Source organism: Cercospora kikuchii, assembly GCF_019650295.1.
Source record: "Cercospora kikuchii DNA, contig_00008, whole genome shotgun sequence".
Classification (NCBI taxonomy): domain Eukaryota; kingdom Fungi; phylum Ascomycota; class Dothideomycetes; order Mycosphaerellales; family Mycosphaerellaceae; genus Cercospora; species Cercospora kikuchii.
Window position 1 is genome coordinate 1,442,319 of NW_025408589.1, and position 21,872 is coordinate 1,464,190.

General features: G+C 53.8%; 11 protein-coding genes across 11 annotated transcripts; 5 read left to right on the forward strand and 6 right to left on the reverse strand.

Moving 5' to 3' along the window:
• Positions 1–167: 167 nt before the first annotated feature.
• CKM354_001176000 (uncharacterized protein) lies at positions 168–1,749 on the reverse strand (the record flags this gene model as incomplete). Its single annotated transcript, XM_044807262.1, has 3 exons — positions 168–1,199; positions 1,251–1,492; positions 1,554–1,749. 3 exons carry the CDS (start codon positions 1,747–1,749, stop codon positions 168–170), a joined length of 1,470 nt encoding a protein of 489 aa, XP_044663197.1.
• A 939-nt stretch (positions 1,750–2,688) lies between these two features.
• CKM354_001176100 (uncharacterized protein) lies at positions 2,689–5,133 on the forward strand (the record flags this gene model as incomplete). Its single annotated transcript, XM_044807263.1, has 1 exon — positions 2,689–5,133. One exon carries the CDS (start codon positions 2,689–2,691, stop codon positions 5,131–5,133), a length of 2,445 nt encoding a protein of 814 aa, XP_044663198.1.
• Positions 5,134–5,901: 768 nt separating this feature from the next.
• Positions 5,902–6,930, reverse strand: CKM354_001176200 (thiamine thiazole synthase; the record flags this gene model as incomplete). Its single annotated transcript, XM_044807264.1, has 1 exon — positions 5,902–6,930. The coding sequence occupies one exon, from the start codon at positions 6,928–6,930 to the stop codon at positions 5,902–5,904; it is 1,029 nt and encodes a 342-aa protein (XP_044663199.1).
• Positions 6,931–9,079: 2,149 nt separating this feature from the next.
• On the forward strand, positions 9,080–10,060 carry CKM354_001176300 (uncharacterized protein; the record flags this gene model as incomplete). Its single annotated transcript, XM_044807265.1, has 2 exons — positions 9,080–9,895; positions 9,950–10,060. The coding sequence occupies 2 exons, from the start codon at positions 9,080–9,082 to the stop codon at positions 10,058–10,060; spliced, it is 927 nt and encodes a 308-aa protein (XP_044663200.1).
• A 484-nt stretch (positions 10,061–10,544) lies between these two features.
• Positions 10,545–12,407, reverse strand: CKM354_001176400 (uncharacterized protein; the record flags this gene model as incomplete). The annotated part of the gene is made up of 3 exons (XM_044807266.1): positions 10,545–10,842; positions 11,148–12,041; positions 12,142–12,407. 3 exons carry the CDS (start codon positions 12,405–12,407, stop codon positions 10,545–10,547), a joined length of 1,458 nt encoding a protein of 485 aa, XP_044663201.1.
• Positions 12,408–12,768: 361 nt separating this feature from the next.
• CKM354_001176500 (uncharacterized protein) lies at positions 12,769–13,509 on the reverse strand (the record flags this gene model as incomplete). The annotated part of the gene is made up of 2 exons (XM_044807267.1): positions 12,769–13,405; positions 13,463–13,509. The coding sequence occupies 2 exons, from the start codon at positions 13,507–13,509 to the stop codon at positions 12,769–12,771; spliced, it is 684 nt and encodes a 227-aa protein (XP_044663202.1).
• A 578-nt stretch (positions 13,510–14,087) lies between these two features.
• CKM354_001176600 (uncharacterized protein) lies at positions 14,088–15,068 on the forward strand (the record flags this gene model as incomplete). Its single annotated transcript, XM_044807268.1, has 2 exons — positions 14,088–14,440; positions 14,498–15,068. 2 exons carry the CDS (start codon positions 14,088–14,090, stop codon positions 15,066–15,068), a joined length of 924 nt encoding a protein of 307 aa, XP_044663203.1.
• Positions 15,069–15,777: 709 nt separating this feature from the next.
• CKM354_001176700 (ribosomal 60S subunit protein L28) lies at positions 15,778–16,450 on the forward strand (the record flags this gene model as incomplete). Its single annotated transcript, XM_044807269.1, has 4 exons — positions 15,778–15,809; positions 15,922–16,041; positions 16,095–16,173; positions 16,232–16,450. The coding sequence occupies 4 exons, from the start codon at positions 15,778–15,780 to the stop codon at positions 16,448–16,450; spliced, it is 450 nt and encodes a 149-aa protein (XP_044663204.1).
• A 763-nt stretch (positions 16,451–17,213) lies between these two features.
• CKM354_001176800 (uncharacterized protein) lies at positions 17,214–18,284 on the forward strand (the record flags this gene model as incomplete). The annotated part of the gene is made up of 4 exons (XM_044807270.1): positions 17,214–17,761; positions 17,823–18,082; positions 18,140–18,199; positions 18,250–18,284. 4 exons carry the CDS (start codon positions 17,214–17,216, stop codon positions 18,282–18,284), a joined length of 903 nt encoding a protein of 300 aa, XP_044663205.1.
• A 31-nt stretch (positions 18,285–18,315) lies between these two features.
• CKM354_001176900 (uncharacterized protein) lies at positions 18,316–19,177 on the reverse strand (the record flags this gene model as incomplete). The annotated part of the gene is made up of 2 exons (XM_044807271.1): positions 18,316–18,461; positions 18,526–19,177. 2 exons carry the CDS (start codon positions 19,175–19,177, stop codon positions 18,316–18,318), a joined length of 798 nt encoding a protein of 265 aa, XP_044663206.1.
• A 379-nt stretch (positions 19,178–19,556) lies between these two features.
• On the reverse strand, positions 19,557–21,395 carry CKM354_001177000 (uncharacterized protein; the record flags this gene model as incomplete). Its single annotated transcript, XM_044807272.1, has 1 exon — positions 19,557–21,395. One exon carries the CDS (start codon positions 21,393–21,395, stop codon positions 19,557–19,559), a length of 1,839 nt encoding a protein of 612 aa, XP_044663207.1.
• Between the last annotated feature and the right edge of the window lie 477 nt (positions 21,396–21,872).

The following is a 21,872-nucleotide window of genomic DNA, read 5'->3' on the forward strand; positions in this document are numbered from 1 at the left end:
TGGTGACCGGCTTAGCTGCCAGTGAATTCACTGAGCGCTTAATGTAGCATAGCGGCCTCTCAGTTGCAGCTCCAAACCAGATAGATACGAGACGTAGTTTTAACGAAAACTCGGCCATCTGTGAAAGGATGCAAAGCATTGCTTAGCAAAGCGTGAGGCTATCATGATCAAGCGTCGTGCTCCTCCCTAGGTCTGCTGATGGGCAGGGCAGGTACAGGTGCGATCCCATCATGTCTTGGTGCTATTGCCGCTGCGATGTTCTCGCGATGCTGATTTAGTGCATCACTAGCAGCCTGAGACGTTCGAGTTATCGCTGCTTGCGCTTCGTGCTGTTGTCGAGCAATTGCGTCGCTGGCGGCGTTTGAAGTGTCTGTGACAGCACCGCGAGCTGCGTCACGTTGGGCTGAGAGAGCATCGGAAGCGTACTGCTGCTGTTGAGCAATGATCCCGCGAGCTGCGTCACGTTGTGCTGAGAGAGCATCGGTAGCGTATTGCTGCTGTTGAGCAACAGTCGCTCGAGCAGCATCCGTGGAGCTGGCCATCGCACTGCTGACCTGCTGTTGCTTGTCTGCTGCGACATCTGTTGCCTTTGTCTCAAGCTCCTTCCCAAGGTGTGCGATCTCTTTCACAGCGTGCTCGACTTGGGCTGCAATGCCTTGTTTCTTCTCTGCAACCATGTTTCTGCCATCTGATTCAATCTCCTTCTCCATTTGACCAAGATCGTGGATCTTGTTCTCAAGCATCTCTTTAATGCCTCGGGCCTTGCCAAACAACCCTTGAGCTTGGTCGTGTGCCTTGTCCATGGCAGCATTTGCTTCCGCTTGCTTCTCGTCGAATGCATTGAGATACTGCTTTTCCATAGACTGCATGCTTGCCACTGCGGCAGGTCGCTGGAGTTGCGATGCTGCAAATGCACTTTGAGTACCCTTCGACGCCGGATTGCCAACGAATCGTTCAGGGGTGTTGTTGGCGATATCAGCGCGGACGTTGTCGTACATCTCTCTGACAGTTTCCACCTCGGCCAGAACATGCTGGTGACCGAGCAGTCCAAAGCTGAAGTCTCTCTCACGCTGCTCGATGTACTCCCTTACCTTGGCCCACTCATGTTGGTAGTACTTTAGTCGATTTGGCAGCCCAGAGCCTTTGAGGTATGTGAGGAATCCTGCAATGACGGTGTTGATAGCACCAAATACGGTGACCTGAAATGACAAGTTAGCTAGACAGCCGAGCGAGGGTTACGCTATACTCACTGCAGCCCTGTTCCCGTCAGCAGCTCCTAACGCAGTCAAGGCTGCTGCAACGACCAATTGCAAGCCCAAGCAAACGTTGATCAGACGGCTTTGCGACTTGTATTGTCTTTTCGATTTGATCTCCGCATCACAGACTGTGCTATATATGCCGAGATTAGGCGAGGGGCGGTGTTCTATGGAGAGCTGTGGCCGTCTGTTCGCTAGGAAGCCATGGGGCGGGCTGAAAGATTTATCCTGGTGGACTGTTGTAACGCGTCAGTATTCTGAGCGCCGTCAGGCTGCTTGCATATATTATCCACATACTACCAACGAGCAGCCTGTAGTTTTCGAGTGCACTTCTTTCGTTAGGATTGTTTAGACTGGGATCTGGGCGCCAGTGATTCCCGTTGCCATGCTGGTCTTCAGGATGGCCTGATTGCTGTCCAGTCGGAGCATTGGGTTGTCTGAACTCCGACCACGCGTGTCGAGCTCGACGCACAAAATCCAGAGTAGCATCCATGGAGTACCGTGGCTCCTCTGTTGGTCGGTAAGGCTATACTGTGCACGCTGACACCGTGGTGGAGAGGAGACAGCTCGCGTGCATGGGCTTCATGGCTTCATGTGGGTGACGAGCAAGATCGTTCATCGGCTAGCACATGAACTCTAGAATCAGCTCGCGCGCACCGGCGGCTCGCGTACGGCGCAGGACCGGCTCGCTGATGAACATCACGACCATCTACTTGAACTCCTATTGGCATTTGCAGACAGCTCGATGCTGCTTTGGGCGTCATGTGGTCTTGATTGCGGAACTGGCGTTGAAGAAGGTGCAGGTGGCTTGCGCCAAACACGGTGCGAGGCTCTGGCGGGGGACGTGCTGGCTCGGACTCGCCGATGGCGATTGGTGGCCGTCTCTCCGCCGGACCAGCTCATATCACGACGACAGACGTGCATCAGCCAGAAACGGCAAGCGCAGTAGAGCATCCAGCGCTGATCGGCCATCGAAATGCGGATGCGTGAGAAACGTCACAGCGGTCGCCTGTGCTGTGCAGATCAGCAGTGTTGACAACAGCGACAGCTGTACAAGCTCGACACCGGACATTGTGAGACGGAGGGACGCTGGCTTGCGCCTTCGCTGCAGCTACGAGGGTCGTGGTGCAAGAGGCTTGATTCCAGAACCACGTGGCAGAAAGCTTCAGGTGAAACAAAGACTCGGCTAGAGCAAATGACCATGTCTTTGAAGCTGGTGAAGATGAAGGTGCTTGGAGCATCAAAGTGAGACTTGTGTCAGCCTGAGGCAGCATTCAGGCAACCGCCACAAGTGGCGTTCGCGCTTTCATGACGCGGGGTGTTTGCACCAGAAAACAAGAAGTGACGAGCTCCAGTCCGCTTTCACTGCTCGTCACTCCTACTTCAACCTCCGCCCGGCTCGTGATGCTGCTGCTGCTCTCCGCATGACGACATGTTCGCTATTAAGTCGCTGACCGGCTACTTGTTTGGAAAAGGCGACAAGGAAAACGTAGCCGACATCAGCCAGGGACAGCTCTTCATCGTCCGCCCGCGATCGCCCAAGGGATATTCGGAGCTCATCTTCAGAGACGCCGCCGCCTACATTCGCAGAACCGGCCAGGACTTCCACTACCAGCTCGTCATCCAACGCGCATACGAAGAGGGCGAGGAGGATTTGCTGGAAGAGGAAGGCGGGGAAGACAGCGCCGTTGCAACGCTTGACAACAAGGACGAGAAGATCTTCCTTCTTGACGAGCATATCCACTTCCGCACCGACCTCAAGGACAACGGTGAGATCGTTCTTGCCTGGCGAGATCTTTCTGGAGACGAGGGCGATTTGTTCGAGTTTGTCTGCGACGAGAGCGTCCGCCCAGAGACTGTGACTGCATTCGGCGTTGTTGCAGCTCAGTGTCAGTTTGAGCGCAAGTACCGCCGTGGGCACCAGTACGCCACCGAGGGTGATCTCAAGGAGTTCGCGTTCGACGACGAGCCTGAGATTCCGACTGCGAGTCCCAGAGCAAGCCCACTCGGTGGCTCGCAAATACTCTCGCCCAGCACACAAGCACTGAACGAGCTGCGCGACGCCACGCCGAGCAAGACGCCTACGAAAGCGATCATGGCCCGCGAATCGACGAAGAAGCCTGCAACGCCAGCCAAAGCTGTGCAGCAAACGCCGACCAAAGCACCTGCCCCACGATCCGTGCCCACTGCGACCGAGACACTGGCAAATGAAGAGGCGGAGCTGCACTTGTTCGATTTTGCTTCGGGCACTTTCAGACTGCAGGACGAGGGCGTTCAAGCTATAGTCACCGAGACTGGCAACTGGACATACTGGCTGCAGATCACTGGAGACAAGCAGCAATGGCTAGGGCAAGAGGTCACGCCAGACATCAACCCAGTCTTCAACTTTGAGTACTTGAGCTTCATCTTCAATCACTACGCAGAAGATGGCTCGGCATACTCGTGGTTACTCAAGTTCAAGGATCGCGAGACCGAGGAGAAATTTCAGGAGGGCTTGATGCAAGCACTTTGGGAACATCTCAACCAGGCGAAGTGGGGCAAGGTGGTCAAGGATGCCGAGCGTGACTACGTTTTGGACGCATTCAACGACCTGGTCATCGAGGATCCAGCTGATGACGCCAGAGAACGCGAAGCTGCTGAGGAAGATGACGAGGAGGATGAATTTGAGGACGCTCAAGATGGCACATCGGAGCCCGACTTCGACTCCGATGAGGACGAAGACGAGCCTGTGAACGTGGACAAGGACGGAAACGTCAACAGCCAACTTGCTGTGGGAGCCAATGTGGACCGATCTTTCGTGGTGCGGGGCAACAAGATTGGAGTGTTCAAGCACACTGAGGACAACAAGCTTGAATTCAACACCTCGATCAATAACGTTGCCAATCTCAAGGGCAAGAAATTCGCGCCATCGAAGGTCATGCTTCACGCGCAGGATCGCAACATGGTCCTGCAAAATCCAGACGATCCCAACAGTGTCTACAGAATGGATCTCGAAGTCGGCAAAGTCGTGGATGAGTGGAAGGTCTCCGACGACATCCCGATCAATATCTTCGCGCCCGAGAGTAAATTTGCTCAGACCACAGGCGAGCAGACATTCCTTGGTTTGTCCAAGAACGCACTCTACCGAGTTGACCCTCGACTGAGCGGTAACAAGCTGGTGGATTCTGAGCTCAAGCAGTACGTGAGCAACAACGACTTCTCTGCTGCGGCGACCACCGAGCAAGGCTACATTGCCGTAGCCTCGAACAAGGGAGATATTCGCATGTTCGACCGCTTGGGCATCAACGCGAAGACTGCGCTGCCGGCGCTCGGTGACGCTATCATCGGCATCGATGTGAGCGCCGACGGCAGATGGTTGCTCGCAACGACACGAACCTATCTGCTCCTTATCGACGTAGAGCAAAAAGAAGGCAGCAAATATGCTGGCAAACTCGGGTTCGAGAAGCCATTTTCCAAGGATCACAAGCCGCAACCACGACGTCTTGGACTCACTCCTCAGCACATTGCGCAATTCCAGCACGAGACGGGCGCACCGCTTTCTTTCACACCAGCCCGTTTCAATACTGGAGAAGGCAAGGAAGAGACTACGATCATCACGGCAACTGGTCCCTTCATTGTCACTTGGTCAATGAAGAAGGTGCTCGCTGGCAGAAAGGATCCTTACCACATCAAGCGCTATGCGGAAGAAGTCAAGGCTGATAACTTCCGCTTCAACAGCGACAAGAACATTGTCGTCGCGTTGCCCAACGAAGTGGACATGGTTCGTCGCGCAGCTCTGCAGAGACCGACGCGTGAGAGTATCATGGCTACTCCGAAGAGACCAAAGGGACGAGGCAGCTATCTCAGTAGGAATGAGATTGTCAACTCACCTTACTGATTTGGCTGGAGACTGAAAATTGCGTGTGCCGGCGAGCACTTTTTCCGATTCTGATATACCCTCTCAGCGACCTGTTTCCTTGCTGAAAATTCTGACTCCGAGAGGCGCTTCTGTAGCCATGTGCTGCGAAGCTGGCTGTTCGATTCTAGATAGCTCGTTTGCTTTTACGGCCGCGTCATGTAGATTCGCTTCGTAACGAAGAGAAAGAATGAATGAAGAATGACAAATTACGCAGATATTGCCATCAATATGAGAACGTTGAGTTCACGAAAACGGTTTCACTTTGACATGTGACTATTCCCTTTTGCCTTGCTCATGTGCCTGAACCGGTTCTCTCGAGCGGTTCGGCTGTCTCATGAGGCGTTCGTCTCATAATGCGCTGCGTTATGTTGTCGTCAAGATGAACGGTTCTATGATGCGCCCGGCTGCTGTTTCGGATATACGAGGGGCCCTTGCATGATGCGGAGTGCAGAGAACGAGGATCAGTGGGATGTGGGTGTCGTTTCATGAAACGCAAGATCTGGGATGATCGACATGCCGCGATATGATATGCGACTGCGGACGGATTGGGCGTGATGGGCGAGTGATGTGGAATAGAAGCATTGCGAGGTCATGTGCTGCATTTTTGGTCTTATCTAAGCGAGCGTGGAAGTTGATGCCGGATTTGTACTTTTGTGTTTCCAATCTGTTGCTTCATCGGCATCATATCGTGTCAACAATCGTCCACCAAGGTCGTTGAACATAAGTGGCACAGAATTCGAGTGATACTCAGTGCTTGCCATTGAGCTTGTTGACGGACTTCTCAGCACGCTCTTCTCTCCTGACATCGAACACCTTGAGTGCTTCCCCGGCAGCTTTGACACCGCTCAAAGCCATAGCGCCGAAGGTAGGACCCATGCGGTTGGCGCCGTCGACCTCGCTCAATTCCATGCCACCAATGATGAGACCTGGTACGATCTCACGCGTACCCTTGACAATGGCGTCCTCAGCGGAATTCATGTCCAAGCCACGCATTCCGCCCAACGCGGGGAGGTTTTCGTGTTTCATCGAAACGAGGCGCTTCGCGGAGAAGGCACCAAACGGTCCGTCGTGGCCAGTAGTGGAGATGATGACAGGGGCGTTGATGGTGTTTGGGTCCATGCATGATTGGTCGTCGTGGTGCATACTGACGAGGGTCCAGTTGGTGACGACACCTGCGATGTGGAGTTGACCATCTTCGCCTTTGCGAGTGATCAGGTCCTCGACGGTCGTGGCGTTGAAAAGTTTGACGTTGTCGAATTGCAAAACCTTGCTTAGGACTGTGCTGGTGAAGAGTGCAGCGTGCTTGACTACAACGTAGTTCTCTCCTTCTTCTTCGTATGGAACTCCGACTTCGCGAAGAAAGGCATCGGCGGGCTTGCGCATCACCATTGCGCTGAAGAGCTGTCCGCCAAGCCAGGCTCCACCTCCGGGAGCGACGCCAGCTTCGATGATGGCGATCTTGAGATCTGGTCGGGCTTTAGCGAGGCAGTAGGCTGCCGAAAGTCCGCAAGAGCCAGCACCGACAATTACGATATCGGACTCGGCGTAGTGATCCAAGTCCGCGAAGTAACGACGCGTCATGGCGCGAGAGACCTGGGATTCTCGAATGGGGGCGAAGGTGAAGTTGGACCAGTTGTCTTCAGCCATGGACTCCAAGGACGTGACCTTGTTGGTAGTTGGGATGGCGGCTCCATGTGGAAGGGTGGCAAGCTTGCTTGGGTAGCCGTCCACGACGGGAGCGTGCTGCTCTTCAAAGCTCATTGCTGGTGGGGCCATCTTGCTTGTTGCAGGTGGCGGAGGTAGTAGTTCACTACTGAAGTCAGTCTCGCTCCTCCACTCGCAAGGGGAGTCGCGATGAAAGCATGATTCTTTCGCTGGTATTATCCAGATAATCAAGTTCTGCCGTATAATCTCAGACTGTGAGTGTCGTGTGCCAGGTCCTCTCCACGACCGCGAGCACAAGCAATTGTGTTCACGTCGCGGTTGGAGGACCTGGTCACGGTTTGCTACACAGACACCGGCTCAAGCTTTCTATCGTATCGAACGACGGTACCTTGATCATTCTGAATCTTGTATTGCGAAGAATCGCCCTCATGGCGGCTTTGCTGGCAGGTTTGCCATACCGGTGGTGGTTAGGCGTCTGTGATGTTAGTCAGCTGTTGCATTACTCTACACATCATGCAAGAATACTTTGTGGTGTGACTCGGTCACGGCACAGTTTTCACAATGTGGTTGTAGAAGCTACGGAGCTGCGCAAAATTGATGTTGCTCATATAGCACCCCGCACAAGGCGGGAGAGCTAGGGGAAGCTCAGCGGGCTGTACCTGCCGTGAACGCAACGACTGTGTCACTTCGCCCACAGAACGACTGCAAACACGGCTGGATTAGTCCAATGCTCTTGCGCTGCTGCTTCCGCTACTGCTGCCACTACTGCCACTACTGCTGCCACTCCTGTGCAATTTCTGCTGTTGGCGATGGCGCCTCGGAGCGACCTCCACGTGACGCGCTCCGGACATGGCATGCTGCTATACGACGTCGGATCTAATTCCTGCCCTCAGAGCTGTAACCATGACGGGTTCATTTGCTCGGCACCAATATCCGACGATAAGCTCATGGACATTGCTTTCGGATGACTTGCACCGCGCAAGGCTCGAGAATTGCACACCGCAGAGGAGATTGATCAGGAATATCCACTCTTGTTCGGTTCTTGGCTGCTGGTCTGCTATCCAGACGTCTGGTATCGAAGGGATGAGCAAGGGTGTTGATTCCAAGGTTCATACTTCGTGGAGGTCATCCGGATGGAGAATTGCAACTTTATCGCTGGCGCGACGCTGATTGCGATGTCGGCTGCCTTATTGGCCCATCTCCGGCTCTCCAGCTGCTGATACCGACGGACGGTGTTGGGTATCAGTCAGCGGTCACTGCTGCTGCTGCTGTTGAGGGTCTGGTGCATGGCTCTCGAACGTGCTCAGTCAGATCACGCCAGCCACGAGAGCGTCTGCGACAAGAAAATCAGGGTTCCGTCGCGAGCGGTGGCTGCTCGCACAGCCGGGCGCTCGTTAAGGGCACCGATAATGGCAGCGGATGCATGCTATTTTGGTTCCATACCGGTCGGACGCCAAGGCAGCAAGGAATGTGCATCTGCTGTCCCGCGCTTTCATCTCAGACATATCGTGGTTGCCAGACGTGCACCGATGTGCGCTGCGTGACAGCGATACACGGCCGCCGCCTCGTCCCCAGCGGCGGACATCATTGCGCATGGTTGGTGCGATGCGCGGTGGAGATGAAGTCATTCGATGTTGTCCCTCGCGGAGGCGCCGTATCGTATCGCGCAAGGTCAGCGCTCCTCAGGATCCATCATTCTCGCGCCGGCTGATGGCAGAGGCGCCGCCGCAGCAGCAGCAGCAGCGTGGGCTGCCTCGTGCAGGAATCAATAGATCCAACGGGGCCCAAAACAGCAAGGCCATGCACCTGGCAGGCGCCTCTACCGTGGACCAAGCATTTGTGTCCATCGGACTTTTGCAGGATGGACGGCCTACCCGTGCCTAAGTGCGGCTCCTCGGCACTGCTGCAATCTGCATGCGACCAGGACCCATGCGACAGGCACTCGACCTCATCATCATCGCGCGAGCGAGCCTCTGCGTGCTGTGTGCTTGTCCGCCGCTCGAGCTGAGACTGCGCGAGGTCAGATCCAGCCGGCTGTCTGGCGGGCGTCGCAGCGGGCTGGTGCGGGCTGGCTGTCCACAATCGTCGGTGCACTGGTCATCCGTCATACATACTACCACCCTGCCCTCCAACCTCGACCCGATGCTGCATCACTGCTTCTCACATGTCCAGCCTTGTCTCTGGCCTCTATGCCTCCACCATCCCTCTGTACATGACTTGAGACACTCGCCCTGTTGCTGCCACAGCACACACAATAACAATGCAGAGCACTACCACCGCCACGACCCAGTATCTACAGGTGCCCAAGTTCCTGGCAACTAAGAAGGCTCGCTCGCGGTCGAGATCGAGAGGTCCGATGGAAGTGCAAAGTCAAGTCTCGTCGCCAACGCAGGTCATCGTTTCTCCTCAGAAGCTGAGCTTCCGATCATCATCCCCTCGTAAACCGTTTCGCCCGGAGCCATACCGGAGGCCATCCTCAAGTAGTGTCTACTCCAACAAGATGGCAATCGATTCAACACCGTACTTGTTGAGCAATCCGCCTTCTCCGACCACCTCCGAACGAAGAGATTCCCTAATGAGTGATGCCACTGGTACGAATTACGACGATCTGAACGAAGGACTATACTTTCGAGAGCCTACTCCCACACCGCCGCCAGAGCTGCCCCTTCGCCAGAAGCTAATTGGAGCCTGGAAGCTCGAATCATATATTGCGTACCCAACACCGAACTCATCTAATCAGAGACCAACATATCCCATGACGAAGAATGTCACCGGCTTCATCATGTACACACCGGATGGATACATGGCAGCACAGATGCTCATACCCGGTCAGCAGAGCTTCAAACGAGGAGAAGGAGAGGAGCCGCAGTGGGCAGAGGCTGGCAAGCGTTGTTTTGCCTACTGCGGTCCATATTACATCACGAATGAAGGTCGAGGTCGTGAAGAGGTCCTGCGTCATACATTCCAATGTTGTAGCTTGCCAGGTTGGATCGGAGACATTCAAATCCGAACTCATCGCTTCGAGGAAGATGGACAAGTCCTCGTCCTTGGCAGCGAGGAGCCAACAGAAGTCAAGGTAAGCGAAACTATCATTCTCCTTTCCACTATGCACATTGCTAACTCCATACAGGGTGACAAACGTATCCCTGTCCTCAAATGGCGGCGAGCAGCCAACAATGAAAATGGTACCCCGCCGCCGCCCATGCCACAGATCAAGGTTAGCGGTCCTGGTGAGCCGTGAAGGAAAATCGCAAAATCAGAGGTAACCCTCAAGCACGCACAGACTCATGCTCCAATCGGCTATCGAGTTGAGCGACACCACTAGTAGTGTCTCCTCATCACACGTCCGACCTACGCGCAAAGTTTTACCGGGCATTGCTTTTTGACTTTGAGCAACCTTTTTTCACAAACGGCATAGCAAGCGGCGGGAGTTATCTAACTATCAAGGAGTCCCTTTTGGCGTTTTCGGCTGTAGATTGGGAAATACCACGATCTTCGCCAACAAATCATTATGAAGCGTTACAAGCAAAGCACAGAATCGAATCGAAATGTTGTATGCGGGCAATCCTGGCTGAGTCGGGAGTGTTGCAGCCTCACTACAATGACTCGCGCGAATGACTAGTTATCTCTGTCTCTAGCACATAGGATACTGTCTAAAGTTAATGAATCAATCAAAGAAGGCCAAGGGACCAACCAGATTAATGTCATCAAAGATATTCCATTGTTCAGCTGGTTTCCTGCTGCGGTTCTCTCAGCGTTTCATCATCAATCTGCCACACACATAATAACTTGTCGTAGAAGCTCGTGCTGACGATCGTCGTCTTCTGCAGCGAATCTCCTACATCATCGTCGCTTCTCGGTTGGACATCGCTTGCATAATTCATAGACTCGTGCTCTTCGAACCGGGCTATCACAGAGAAAGTCCACTCGTATTCGTCTTCTTCTTTTCTGCTGCTGCTGCGCTGCAGCCTGACTACGCGAGTGCCGGCGTGCATGCAGCTACAGAGTAGGACAAAATGGGAACTGGATCGCCCAATCAATGTCAGATTGCGTCATATGCATGAGAGATGTGCAAGAATAGCGAGCAAGCAGGGCAAGGAAGGAGTCAATTTGAGGGGACTGAAGAACAAGAAAGCTTAACTGCTGGCCTCACAGCCAGGAGCTTTCAGGATGAGTAGGGCAGTTTACGCGAAGGGGATTGATCTCCTTCCTGAACTACTTCTTCAGGGCAGTTGGAAGGATTTCAGGGTGGTGGTGATGATGCTGATGATGATGATGCGAGTGGGAAGCGAGGCGAGGCGAAGCGAAGCGAAGCGAAGAATCCGTACCTTGTTGTCTGGTTCTGATCCTGATGATCCTGTAAGGCTGACATAGGTGGTGCCAATGTGTGTTGGCCTGATCCATGATCGGCATCGGCTGTGCTGGTGCTGCTGATGCCGCCGCCGCTTTCGATGTGGCTCGGCTGTGCTACATGCGAAGATGGAGGTGTGAGAAGTTTCAGTCGCCAAACTCCGCCTCCGAGGTTTAGTTCTGCGAGGACTTTTCGTCTGCCGACTGCGGGGAGAGATAGCAGGCGGATGTGGTCATCGTAGCTGCCGGTCACGACTAAGGTATCGGATAGAGGTAGGATCGCAGTGACTCCCGCATGGTGGAGTTTGCGGTCTTGCCATTGCATTGCATATTCTTGCTCTTCGGCGGGATCGGTTTGTGCAGAAGCGGTATCCTGCGAGCACAGCAGTATCATGTCATCGCCACCAGATAGCACCTTTTCATCTTTCTCTGGCGTGAAGTTCATGATCCAGGCTTCGAGCTCGTGCTCGTGCACATCGTGCATAGAGAACACAGCATTCGGGTCCCAGCAGGCCACAACAGCAGCATCTGCATGCTCGTCTCTGCCCTCACTCATGCACAGCACAACCCGCCCATCGGATAGAGTCAACCCGAGAACATTCGGCCGGACAGGATGCCACGTGAGTGACAGCACCAGAGTCGTGTCATTGGTAACTTGATTCACGCATGATAAGACGAGCTCAGTCTGACTCTGCTGTTGTGATGCGGTATCAGAAGCGGGAGGACGAGTCTTGAGGCGATAAAATGCAAGTAACCCTGTGGATGCTGCGACAGCGAGTAGAGGATCGTTGCTGCCGACCAGTCTGTTGGGATGTGGTGCCCACTGCAGGTCGAGAATCGCAAAGTCCGTGGCCAAGCTAAACACCTCGGTGCTGTCCAGAATGAGGATATCAACAGGGGTTCGAGGTGTCATAGTCCTCCTCGTCCGGGTCGGATGGAGTAATGACGGAAGCTTCAGTAATTCTTACCTACATGTTTTTATCGTGAGAGATTTTGTACAGTATCAGGCTGCCTGTACGCTTCTGCGGTAGGACTGCTGCTGCATTCTCCGCCGAGCTTGAATCTGAGTTTGTGGTTTGTAGAGAATCTGCAGAGTTCTCTTGTGACGACACTGAATCCTCGTTCCGATGAAGGAAGTAGGTGCCTACCGCGAAAATTTCTGGTCTTGCCGGACAAAACTGGATGCAGCTTGGCGGTAGGTCCAGCGTCAACGATCGAATAGAACTCAACAGCGCCATCAGCGTGGGTCGTTGACGGAGCCAACTGTGACACCAGTTGACAAGAGATCATGCACAATTGGTCATCACGAGCAATAGGAAGAAGATTTGATTGACATGTGAGGTCGTGACGCTAAAACTCGTGCCGTGCGGATCGCGGAACTCTAAGCGACGGAATATCCATAATCATTTATCCAGACGCTCGTCCAAGCAAGACAGTTCTCCATTCTCCTTGCAATCTCGATGACTTGGTGCGTCCTTGATTGGGAATCGCAGTGCCGGCCATAGCCTATCGCCCCTTCGTAATACAATATGCGGCGACACACAAGTGCTGCTGGTGATCAGCCCACAAATATTGGAGTTACAACATTCGCATATGCATCTAGCACGTGTTGCCGCCGTTGCTGACCACTCCTGCCCCATCTGCGCGACCTTTGATTTCGTCAAAAATTTGCAAAAATGCCCCCGGCTCCTCGGCTCCTTGCACTTCATACTGTCCGTTGATTGTGAAATTTGGCACTCCGCTGATGAATCCTGACTGTGCCTTTGCAACTTCCTTGTCGACCTCGGGGCCGCCCTTATCGGATTCTAGCCATTCGCGGACCTCCTGTTCTGGTAGTCCGGCCTTCACACCCCGCGCGATTAAAACTTCTCGATCGCTTATGTCCTCTTCGTTCTCGAAATAACAGTTGAATAGTTGTTCGACCACTTTTGTTTGCTGCTCTTGCCCCTTGGTCAGACCAAGCTGGATTAAGCGATGACTGTCGCGAGTATTTCCGGTCCTTCCGCCGAACTTGAAGTCAATAGAGACTGCCTTGCCCAGCCTTGCAAGATGGCCTTGCATCATCTTCGTCCTTTCGGCACCGAACCGCTTCTCATAGAATGCCTGCTTCTCCACGTGTTTCTGCGCATCCGGGTTGAGGTAGAACGGGTGCCATGTCATGGAGAAGGTATCGTTCGGGTTCGACTGCTTGTGCTGCTTGATCGCAAGGTCCAGTCGATTCTTGCCGACATAGCACCTGCACGATGTCAGACTACGCACTTTACATTAGAGTTCCTATGGCGGACCGACTTACCACGGACATACGGTGTCGCTCACGATGTCGATGTTGTAGTTCGTCATCCTGCGGACCGTCGCTCGAAAAGCCACGTTGGGTGTTCAGGTAAGTGGTAGCACTATCGACCTGCTATGAATACCTATATCGGCTCGAAAAGGAAAGGAAATTCGTACAAATACTTAACTCCTGTTCTTACGACGCTGTCCTGTATAACTAGTTCGCCTTCGCGGCTCACGGCCGCAAGCTCTTTGTATGATTAGAAATCAGCTTTTTTGCCTCCGAGGCGCCGTGGTACCGACACGAAGGTCATCCACTTGTGCAACTTCTTGATGGGTAATGCTGGACGGAGTAAAGCCTTCACACATGGACCGAGTCACGAATGTTTTATGTCGAACGTTGTGAAAGCAAGTCCGAGAGTTGCTGGGAGCGCCACGCGCTGGAGAAGTGAAGATGGCTTGGCGCGCGTAACTTCCGCGCAGCTTCGCTTGCCACACCCATCCATGCACAAAGATCACGATCACCAACAAAATCATGACATGACTACGCGCGCTTTTGCAGACGCCGTTCCGTAGTGTGGGACCGAGTTCTGGCTCATCGAAAGCTCTGCATTTCGCAATCGCCCCCGTGGTGAAGATCACGCAAAATGGCGGACTGCGGCTCGGACGCGCCACCTGAAGTGCTCTTCAAATCGAACAAGCGAAGAAAAGTAATCAAGAAACGACAAAATGCGGACACAGATGATTTACCCGAAGCAAGCCCTGAAGGACACGAGCCCAGCGACATGGACCTCACGAGTCAAGTGCCTGCAGTCAAGCGTCCTATTGCGCGAAAACATGGAATCGCATTCTCGAACTCTGCTGGCGTACAGCCCGCGGAGAATGTGTCAGCCGCGGAGACTGCACTGGTGCACGTGAAGACAGACGAGAGCGTTTCAACGTCGATTGATCGTTTCACGAAGCCCACAGGAAAGACGGAGGTCGTCGAGGATAAACACCTGTATGAGATATCTGTTCTACTCATGATTGCTTTGAAGAGTCAGTGCTAACAGCGCAGGACGGCATATATAGATTCCAAGCTGGCTGAGTTGCGTTCCTCAACGGCGCCAGTACCAACAACACAAGAAACTCTCGGTGACAATGCACAGCAAGATCATCGTGACCCAGACGCGAGCGAATCTCAAGACACTGCCAGGGATACATCGGTAGACGATGGGCCACGTAATCGACAACCTCGCCCCAACACTCGAAGAGCGGTCAATCGACCGCCGCGTCGTATACGACAGAAAGATCCGAGCGAGCTTGCCCGCGAAGCCATGATCGAACAAATCCTAGGCGAAAGCCAAGTACCCATGTATGATCAGACTTCATCTGCGCCAGGTCCGTCTGCAGAAGACGACGGCGTCGACCGTGATGAAGCTGTGGCAGAGGCATTCAAAGCGGAATTCCTGGCCAATTTGCAGGAGCGGAAGAGAAGAAGAACCGCGGTAGAGAAATCTTCCGGTTCCGGTAAGGCTGCAGCGTCGGTTCCCAGTGGACCGAAATTGGGCGGTAGTCGAAGTCAAAGGGAGAAGATGCGACAGCTGGAGGAGGCGAAGGGCACAAATGGTGGTCCTGCTAAAAGGTAGAGCAGCTTGCTTGAATAGTATTGAATTCGTAGAACCATCTTGGCTAGGTGGGCTTCAGCGCGTTCGGAGCGCTGTCGTAAGTGTGGAAATATGGCACAGTTTGGACTTCAAAGCCACATCTCTCAAGTGCCTACAGTACAACACTGTAGTGAAGCTCAGATCTCGTCTCAGGATTGGGAAACCCCAAACGCAAGCTTTGCCAGGCTCGTGAAGAGCTGCATTGGACGTACTCCACGCTTTGATTAGGGCAACGAACCGTACCCCCGGAAGTGAGCAGCCAGGCGATGCTGGACGAACCTGCGACCAGAATGCGTGTGGCTTCTTGAAGCGGCCAGCGCACCGGACGCAGCGCCACAGCCAAGTGCAGCTATCACAGGGTATTCCGAGACACCATGGCACGCGGAGTGGGTGATTTCTTGCAGTGAGGTTGGCCTTCTCTCCACCATGACACGGCAGAACTGCGCGACCTGACAGACTTCTCGGTTAGCCAGGCTAGAAGTTAAGGTCAAGCAGAAGCGAGGATGCTGTTCGACCAAAATTGCGGATGTAGCGATGGAAAAGCGACACCCGCTAGTCGCCGCTGCTACACGAGCCAATAGTAGAACTGATGCCAAGCCTGGCTAAAATCCACACGCACCTGCCTCAACTTCAAGTTCAGAACTTCGTGTTTGAACGACAGCACCCAGCGACATCACACAACACCGCCGCCATGCCTACCCGTCTCACCAAGACCCGCAAGCAGTACGTTTGCACTCCCACCGTCTACGTCGCCATCGATGCGCACCCGCCGGAACCTCAATGGCGACGTGAAAATGAATCCAGACATCCTGTACTGACAATTCTTCCTCTACAGCCGCGGTCACGTCTCTGCCGGTCACGGTCGTGTCGGCAAGCACCGAAAGCACCCAGGTGGTCGTGGTCTTGCTGGTGGTCAGCACCACCACCGTACCAACATGGATAAATACCATCCTGGGTAAGAGAATGCCGCAATTAGAAAATTTGCGCGCCCGCTAATTTTGCCCTCAGTTACTTCGGTAAGGTTGGTATGCGATACTTCCACAAGCTCCAGAACCAGTTCTGGAAGCCTGTGATCAACCTCGACAAGGTACGAATTGCAGCCAAATCCCGCAGAGCGGAAGGGCATGCTGACAATACACGCACAGCTCTGGTCGCTCGTCCCACAAGAGCAGCGCGAGAAGGCTCTTGCTGGCGGCAAGTCCGACACTGCCCCAGTCCTCGACCTCCTTCCTCTCGGCTACAGCAAGGTCCTCGGAAAGGGTCGCATCCCAGAGGTCCCACTCATCGTCCGCGCCCGTTACTTCTCCAAGGACGCCGAGCGCAAGATCAAGGAGGCTGGTGGTGTTGTCCAGCTCGTCGCATAAGCGTTTTACGATCAACGCTAGAAAAAGCATGGATGATGGGATGACTTGTTCTGCATGAAAAGCTGGGAAGAGAAAAACCTGGCGTTCAGGAAAGATGCCTGCACTGGAGCGGCAACGTGATACCCACACCTTCAGCGTGGTCGGCTGAGAGATGTTTCTGCGTACAGTCAAACATAGACAAATGCAATTCATCTCTGAACAAACCTTCTGACGTCCTCGTTCGAGGATGAGCTGTATTTTGCACTCGCCCCTCAGTGCTTCACTTTTGTCCAAGTGCGGCGATGCGTGGCATTTCTGGCATCTTTTGCCGCGGGTTGCTCCCATCATCCGCCCCGGCGCCCATTTCCGTGACATCCACACTGCCTGTTTTGCGGCATGTGCAGTGCTCAATGTCGACTAACTCATGCAGTCGTTCATTTACTAAATCATGCAGCTCTCTCACAGCCATAGGGCTGTCTCACCTTGGACATCTTGGCTGGCGAACCGATCTCTTTGCCGTCATCAGCTTACTTGCTTCAAGGCAACTGACTGGAGATGGTGCGATATCGCGTTGACCGAATGCGAGAGCCGGCCGTCTCACCCAAGCAAAGCCAGTGCCACTTTCCTCTCACAAAGGTAGCGACAAATACAGCAAGAACTGACCGCTGTCCTAGAAGGCACCAACCTCGTCTTTGTGGCATGACCTGCTTGGCGGCAGCAATTCTCCGCTAGAATCTGCCCATCTCCGCCTCCCTCAGATCCTGCTCCTCAAGATCCTTGAAAAATGCTATTCATCATACTCCCGAGCTCTCTTCTACCAATAGGTCTAGCGCTTCTTGCCGCAGCCATCCTATACGAAAGAGAGAAAAGGCGCAAAGCAGCCACGGGAGCTGGACGGTCGACACTGGCACCCGAGCCTCCGTATACAGGACCTGTCTATCAATCTGAGCGAGCCTACGACATCACCTGCACGGATTATCAAGGTCTAGCCGGCGCCTACGACATTCGACAAAATGGCGCGCTACACTATCATTCAAAGTTGACAAGGGCAAAACATCGAATCGACGTAATTACCGTACATCGCGTGTCGAACGACGGTCGAATTGAGGAAGTCCTGGCTGCTTGCCGAAGTGGAGGGCACTTTTCCGACAGATTTGGTCTGAAGCAAGGCGACCCTTTTGTGCCTGGCACTACGGTCATCAAGAAAGGCAGGGAAATTCCTGAAGTATGCGACAAGAAATACTGGCCGAAGATCAAGCCATTTGGGAAATATGGTACGACGGATGAAAGCTATGCATTTGAGGTCGGAGCCAGGAAGTACCGTTGGCAACGGTATGGCTTTCACAGATGTAGATGCGCGTTGGGTTACATGCTGCTGACATTTTGATACTAGTACGGAAGCCCGCTACTTCATAGGCCATGCCGACAGGGTGTGGGCTCACTGGCTACTGCTCGACATGACCGAGCCGAGTCGTCGGGTATCTGCAGCGTACATACACAGCTTGGACAACGACAGCGCCGGACATGTGCGTGTGGCACAAATGAAGCTCTACTACAACATCGATCCTCTCGCTGAGGCCATGGCACTGGCTGTCATTATAGGCCTTGAGATTCGTCGCGGACCCCTGCGATCCTCCCCAGCGAAGTCATCATGTAAGTCATGCTTTACTGCTGGTGGAAACACGACGTATGCTAACCGCGCAAACTCAGCCGGTAGCGGCGGCGGAGGGGGTGATTTCGTGGGCGGATTTTCAGGCGGGGCCGGAGGCGGTAATGGAGGGTGCGGGGGCGGAGAGGGAGGACGCGGAGGCGGAAGTGAGTGCTCACTCGACTTCGAACGATGCAACACAGCTGACCTGCATTTACAGCTTGAAATCATGGCCTACTCAGAGTCTTGCTTTTTCGGTGCTCAGCTCCGGATCCAGTTCAGTCGTGCACAAGATGCACGTATCTCTCAGTGCCGGCAATCTCGACTCGTGGTTCACCTTCTGATAGTCTTCACTCGCCAGCATATCGGTAAAATGGCGGATACCTAAATTCACAAGTCAGCCTTCAACACCAAGCACAGCATCGTAGACCAATCCAGAAATACGTACTCGGGTAATGCGCCAAAGCAATCTCATCCCATCCATACCTATCCTCCCCGTGCGTCTTCTGATCTGGCACAACTTTCCCGACAATCTTCGCATTCCCACCTCTCTTCTTCCCAATACTCTCCCCAAATGCCTTTCCATACTTCAAATAACTCTCATGCGCTTCTTTGCCCGGCTTGAACGACAACAAGTTCATCATACTCACAGCACCGTTCTGTCCCAATTCAAAAGACTGACTCCAAGACAATACATCATCATTCAATTCCAACCCTTGACTCGAATTTGCCATTTTCGGCTTCGACAGCGAGCCTGTGAGTTCGGGCACATCACTTTGTTGAGGATGCAGTAATTTGTCGTTCTTCTGAGGGAAATCTTTCAAGATTGCGGATGGGACGCCGGCTGTAATGCTCCAGTGTTGATCCACCCAGTCATCGCCGAGGTATGTGTCTGGGATTTGCGAGGAAGCGGGTAGGATGATGAGTAGATTCCATTTTGTATTGAGAAGATGGGTAGAGAGTTTTTCGGGCTTGATGATCCAGCGGACGACTTTGGATACAACCAGAGGTTTGAGGGAATAGGATTTCAGAGCGCGGAGGTATTGAGGAATTGTGGCGTTGGGTGCCAATGCGATGAGGTGGAGTGTTGTGAGTGGCATGTTTGGAGCAGTGTTCGATTTCGGTGCTGGAGATGAATTTGAGTGTATCGAAACGGTTGAAGAGATTCTTACGCTACCTCAAGCGATATACTCTAGGTGTTATCGAGAGCCGTGAAGAGGAGGCACTTGTCAAGGTGACGTTGTTGATCTCTCATCAGCTTCCACAGCTTGGCCTCGGCAAAACAGCGACAAGACCCCTGCAAGTGCCATCTTTCTTCACGACTTCATGTTCAGCTTTTGAAACGTATTGTTTCTTGGTATCAATGGTAGATCGCGCCAACCGCTAAATGCAGTCTCAGAAGCAAGTAAATCACAGAAAGAGAAGCTCGCATTGACGCAGCCCAGCAGATATCATCATCGCGTCTCGAGCCTTTCCACCTCACGTCCAGCTTCCGCGTCTGATCGGTCTCCCTCTGACACCTCCTCTGTTGCCTCCCCTGCCGCGCCTCGGTAGTTCCCGGTCCTGTCGTGGCATCCTGTCACCTCGCCCAGAGTATCCAGCCCGTCGAATGTCCGCTGCACGCTGTGCCTCAAATTCGTCATGCGTTTGACGCAAATGCTCTGCTCTAGCAACTCTCACATCATCATCGACGCCAGCGAGACCTGTATCTGCAGATCCGGCGCGGCTGGCATAGACCTGCGGCTCATATGCGTCCATCTCGATATGACCCTCTGGAGATCTACCTTCTTCGAGGCCCTCCTCTTCGCATGTCTCTAGAGGAGACCCAATGACCGACAGGGACGATGGCCTACGACTACGCACCGGGTTCGGGGGCCTCGTTCTTTGCCCTTGTCCGTTAGACAGACCGGCTCGCATCAAGGCTGGATTGTGACCCGGGCGCAAGCTATTGGCGTGGCTGAGCACAGGACGGCCCAAGACCTCTCTGCCTGGTATGGCCATATCCGGTGTTATTGCCGGTCGTTTGCCAAAGCCACCGGTGCTCATTCTTCGAGGACGTTTGGCTACTTCACTCGGCTTTGCTAGCCGACCAAGCTTGAAGGGTGCTAGGAGTCGCTCAATTACACTCTTCGTCCTTGACTTAATCCCAACAGGGTCTGTTCGCTGCCTTCTGACGCGCTCCATCGGCGTATGGGACGACGACGTTCCGTCGAAACTGGGAGTAAACCATGGTACTGGCGTGGCATTATGGTGCTGATCGAATGCAGTTCTGACCGCATCACTGATCATGGTCCGGATATTCTCAGCACTTGCAGAGGTGCCGATTCTCCGCGAAGATCTTCTGTTCACGCTTGGTGCTGTCTCCGCAATGCTCGCAGTCTCCTCAGGCGCTGGCGTTGGCATTTGGACTCTAGGTGGGTTAAGAGCCTGCTCCAAATGATTCTCCCACCAATCCACACCATCCCATTCCATCTCATATTCTTCAGATCGAGCATCCGTATTTATGTTCGCAGGACCCTCCAGCTGTGGGCCGGTTACATCTTGGAAATTCTGGTCTGCGCTCGCGGCGCCTTCGACGTCTCCACCAGAGTCCTGGCGCAGCTTGTCAATGGTGCCGGCTCCATTCACCGGCCCCCGACCACCACCCGTGCCGCCCTCCATAGTCAAGTCGAAGTCTTCGCCAACATTCTCGATCCTCGGCCCCAGCAAGGACGACCGCGGAGTGTTCAGATCGCCATTAAGCAGCTCGCGAGGCGATGCCTGCAAATCAGCGCCTAGACCTGGAATTTGCCCTCTACCCTTCGCAGAAGACGCTATTGTCCCATGTTGCGCCAAGCGCTGCCATATAGGAGTCTGTGACTCTGTTGGGCGACGCACAGTAGATTTCGGGAATATCTCTGCGCTGTTTTCGGCAGGCGCACGGCGACGAGGACCGGGAGAAGGAGGATCGCTTGACTCTTCCGGCCGCTTGGTCGTGATGAGTGGCTGGACAAAGTTGCGCGTGATGGTCTCCTTCTTTGGTGCGAAAGGATCCGGTCGCGCGAGCCTAGAGAAGGTTGACTCCCTCGCTCTTGGACGATTCGCGCTTCCTCGTGAGCCGGGCTGCACTCGACTGCCAGAAGCGACTCCAGACTGTCGCAAGTCGTCGTATGGTTGACCAGGCGGCAGCTGAGCATCCCCTGTCGATCTGGTATAACCGTTCTCTTTGTGTGAGTCGCTTGCGACTGATGCGCTCTGCAGACCGTTTGTTGCACGTTGCGCGGAGTGGTCTGCAGCGCCATTGCGTCCCGTCGATATGTGCCTGCTCTCGCGAGCCATACTCGCGGAGAGATCAAGTCTCATTGTCGCAGTGTAAGTATCGATGTAACGCTCAAATGAATATACTCATGATGCAATAGCTGTAAAGCAGCAGAAAGAGCAAGGTTTGTCGCCAGGGTGGAAGCACACATTTATGGGTGGAGCATCCCGTTGTGATGCTCTGGCCGCACCGTACCATAGACCTATGGGAAAATCGCGAATTCGATCGAGCTGGTTGGCCCTGCGCGGGAAGCGTCGCAATCTACCTGCGGCACTCATTCTTGATCAAGCACACCGCGCAGCGAGTGCGAACAGCTGAGATGGCAACAGTTTTCATAATATCAACTACTTACGAGCTGTGAGGCGATGCCAGATCGCACGTGCGTTCAATGCATCTTCTCAACAGTGAGACTGTGTAGCATAGAACGTTTCACCGCTTACGCCCTCTCGTTACTCTGACATGTGGTCAACCTGGTGACTGAGCACTCCGGCTTTACC